The sequence below is a fragment of the Haliaeetus leucocephalus genome, unplaced genomic scaffold (assembly GCF_000737465.1).
Source record: "Haliaeetus leucocephalus isolate CR32 unplaced genomic scaffold, Haliaeetus_leucocephalus-4.0 Scaffold1014, whole genome shotgun sequence".
Classification (NCBI taxonomy): Eukaryota; Metazoa; Chordata; class Aves; order Accipitriformes; family Accipitridae; genus Haliaeetus; species Haliaeetus leucocephalus.
In genome coordinates, this window is record NW_010973450.1 from 848186 (window position 1) to 851971 (window position 3786).

General features: G+C 45.2%; 1 protein-coding gene across 1 annotated transcript; it reads left to right on the forward strand.

Moving 5' to 3' along the window:
- The first annotated feature begins 200 nt into the window (after positions 1-200).
- On the forward strand, positions 201-3344 carry SUCNR1 (succinate receptor 1). Its single transcript, XM_010584996.1, has 2 exons — positions 201-261; positions 2394-3344. The coding sequence occupies exons 1-2, from the start codon at positions 232-234 to the stop codon at positions 3342-3344; spliced, it is 981 nt and encodes a 326-aa protein (XP_010583298.1). The 5' UTR covers positions 201-231.
- Positions 3345-3786: the final 442 nt, after the last annotated feature.

Here is a 3786-nt window from a genome sequence, read left to right on the forward strand (position 1 = left end):
GTCGGGTCTCTGCGGAGGGGAAGTGTTGGTTTGCTCTCCCCTTGGCCGGGCAGACGTTTCGCAGTACCTTCCTCCCGTGAAAACTGCCCCGCGTCCTGCTCAGCCAAACAAATCTCTCCTTCGCCTTGACTCATTAATGATTGAATCATATGCAAATGAGGTTAAACGGCGATGCTGTGCTGCGCTCCAGGGATCCCAGTGTTCTCGCCAAGGCATGGTCCAGGAGAGCTGATGCCGAGGCAGCTCCCAGCCCTGGGGATGGTAAGGTGTTCTCAGGCTGCGGCTTCTCGAGTAGACTCTGCTGTTCCTCTAGCGAGACTGTTTCTGAATGAACTCTCTAGTCGCTTTACCCTGACTGCTTGCTTTAAAAATGGATTAATCGGTCTTCTTCTAACAACTACCTAAATCCATGTGTCTGTCGATACAGTAATGTTTTAATTATTATTTGAATTTAAAGTGCTAATTTTAGTGCAGTGTTTTCTAGAATTAACATCTCACTAAAAGTGTTGAGTTTCTTCTCGGGAGCCTGCTCAGGCAGGGTTAGACTAGGTGCTGCATGTGAGGTTATTCTGACCGGAGTGAGCATTCACAGCTATATAATTTTTGTCTCCTGCGGTACACGGTGTAAGCGTAGATATTTGCTGGATGTAACTTTATGAAATTTTGTATATGCTGTACTTTATTCTGTCTTGTGATCTACCTTTGAAGTAAGATACAGTGCTTTGAGAGCAGAGACCTATTAACAAATTCTAGACACCAGAACAACTTTGAAAATACGTAAAACAATTACAGGATTTGTGGAGACTATCTTTAGCGGATTTTGTAGCAGTCACATTGCTGCTCTTTCAGACCTTAGGCTTAGCTTGATTTCAGTTTCAATCTATATCCCATTTTTCTAACGTTTCGTTTCCCTCTGCTTTCTAATTGCTTTGCTGCTATTTTAACCAAAGGCTCTCGCTAGAAGCTTTCTTTATCTTGTGGCTCCCCTGCAGGTGGGTGCGGGTGTCTGCCTGAGGAGGGAGAGGAGCGAGCACTTGAGATCCTATATTTCTTTCCCTGTAGCATGGAAGCGTTTTTTTATCCAACCTTTAGAAAGCGAGAAAAATTTGTCCTCAGGCAAACTCACACTGGGTGCAGCTTCCTAGAAAGCTTTGCTCCTTAAAGAATACTGTTTGTGCTACTTACTTCCAAGCCGAAAGGCGAAGCTCTTTGCCTGGAGCCAAAGAGAAAATGAAATGGCAGTGCAGGAGGGGTGGCAGCAGTGCTGGCAGCCTGGCCGGTAGCTCTCCCGGCTGCAAAAAGCCACGTTTGCCAGCCCGGCGCTCAGCGTGGTCCCGGCAAGGACCAGCCTCTCCTCCTCCGGCAGCTCTGCAGGGCTGGGCTGGGGGCCCTCCACCGTACACAGGGTGTGGGTTTGGCAGAGGTTATGAGCTGCGGTTGAATAAATCATACGGGGTGTTCCCACTTCATAGGAAGTTAAGAGCAAGAGTGACTTAAAGTTTGCGAATTTGGCTTTCAAGGCGTTTTATCCTGATCTTGACTGTGCCGTCCCCTTGACTGCAGTCGCTTTCCTATCAACGAGGACTCAGTCGTAACTGCACCTTCCCTTCGTGAAAGGGCTTTGTGTAGAAAACAGAAGAGGCTTGTAAAACCCCGGGAGCAGAAATGTCCCGTGTTTGCAGGAATGGCTCAGAAGCGCTCCAGCGCATCTGCCGTGAGGCACAGGGTACACTCTTCACCCTCACCATGCTTTCCGTGCAATTCTGGTACCGAGTTACCAGCAAAACTGTACAAAATGCATGATGAATGGTTCAATTAATTTAATAAACACATTCTCTCCTGACTTCTTAAAGAATTCCGAGTAACGCTGTCAGAGCGTGGCTGTACTGCTGCCAATGATTTCATCCTTTATCAGTCTTGACAGCAGACTTCTGCTTTAGAGATGAGTGAGACCACGGGACAGGGGTTGGGTAACAGGGAGGCAGATGACTTCCAGCAAGGGCTGTGACAAAGTCATGACAGGCAAGTTTCACTTTCCCAGCCTCTGGCGCTGCCATGGGTTTGGCCAAAAGCGGCAGCTGGCACGTCATGGCAGATGCCTTCAGGTGATGCTTTTACTTCAGACTCCTCACACAGGTTTTTGCTCATGCAAGTTTTCATCTTGCTTGTTAACTCTGGTCAATAGCTGAAGGTAGAAATCTTGTGTGCATAAGGGATATTCTTTGCGTTCAAGTCTCTATTTACCATATAAGCTGTAAGCAAATAGATGGCTATATTCACCTATTATAGCAACAATATAAAAATAGCCATGCAGTGATCTTTTACTAATATTTGGTGGTTTTGTGTTTGTTTGTTGGGTTTTTTTTTTGTTTTTTTTTTTTAAATCTTTCCAGGCTGTGAACGAGACAGATGGCTGTTTGCTGATGAACAGAGCCCTAGAAAAGTATTATCTTTCCACCATGTACAGCATTGAGTTCATTTTAGGCTTCATTGGAAACACCATTGTTGTGTTCGGCTATATTTTCTGCCTGAAAAACTGGAAAAGTGGCAATGTCTACCTGTTCAATTTATCATTATCAGATTTATTATTTCTGTGTACTCTTCCAATACTTGTGAACAGCTACTCCAGAGATCAATGGGCAAAGGAGACCATCTTGTGCCACAGCAACAGATTCCTTCTGCATGCAAACCTGTACAGCAGCATCCTTTTCCTCACTGTTATCAGTATTGACCGATACATGCTCATAAAATATCCTTTCAGAGAACATTTTCTACAGAAGAGGAGAACGGCCCTTATCGTGTCTGTTGCCATATGGATCGGCGTGGTACTGGAGCTGCTGCCGTTGATGTATTTCCTGGAGCCTATAGCGCCTGCCTCTCAGTACAAGTGTCTTGATTATGCAAGCTCTGGAGACCCTGCGAAAAACCTCATCTATAGCATGTTCCTGACTGTCTTTGGGTTCCTTATTCCTCTTGTGGTCATGTGCTGCTTCTATGTGAAGATGGTTCTTTTCCTTAAAACCAGGAGCGAGCAACTCAGTTCTCTCCTGACACTTGAAAAACCCCTTGCTTTAGTCATCCTCGCAGTGGTTACCTTCTCATTGCTCTTTACTCCCTATCACATAATGCGCAATGTCCGACTTGCTTCCCGAATACCAGCCTTGAATGTCTCTGTGTGCACACAGGGCATCATCAACACCATTTACATCATCACGAGACCCATCGCGTTTTTGAATAGCGCCATTAATCCTGTTTTTTATTTCTTAATGGGGGACCACTTCAGAGAGATGCTGATGGCAAAAACAAGGCAGCTCTTGAGCAGGTTGACAACCACTTGCAAATGAACGAATAAGGAGACCTCTTGTAGTGGGAGACGGGGGCAGGAAACTCTTAGGGAGAGCGTTCACCAATGTACAGTGCCATTTTTTGTAGATAACTTTATTTATGCTATAGAATATGCGTAAGCTGATTGTGTTCTTCTAAAAGCACTTGTTACCTTATTGTACAAGAGACCTCCTTCTGCTAATCTGAGTCCAGCAAACCAGAAGCGATGTTCTCTCACAACAGTACAGCAGGAAACCCTATTGCCTATTAATATTGTAAATAAAAGATCACCATGGTAGTTCTTAGAGGGAAACTATGCTGCTCTCAGACAGCTTCTTTGTGAGCCATAACTTGATGCTGGACTGGACCTGGGCTTGGGTAAAATGTGCCAGGGGCACTAATTCACATGGTCAGCACAGTCTGGGGATCAAAGTCGAGTCTTCTTTATATGAGTGTTTGTAA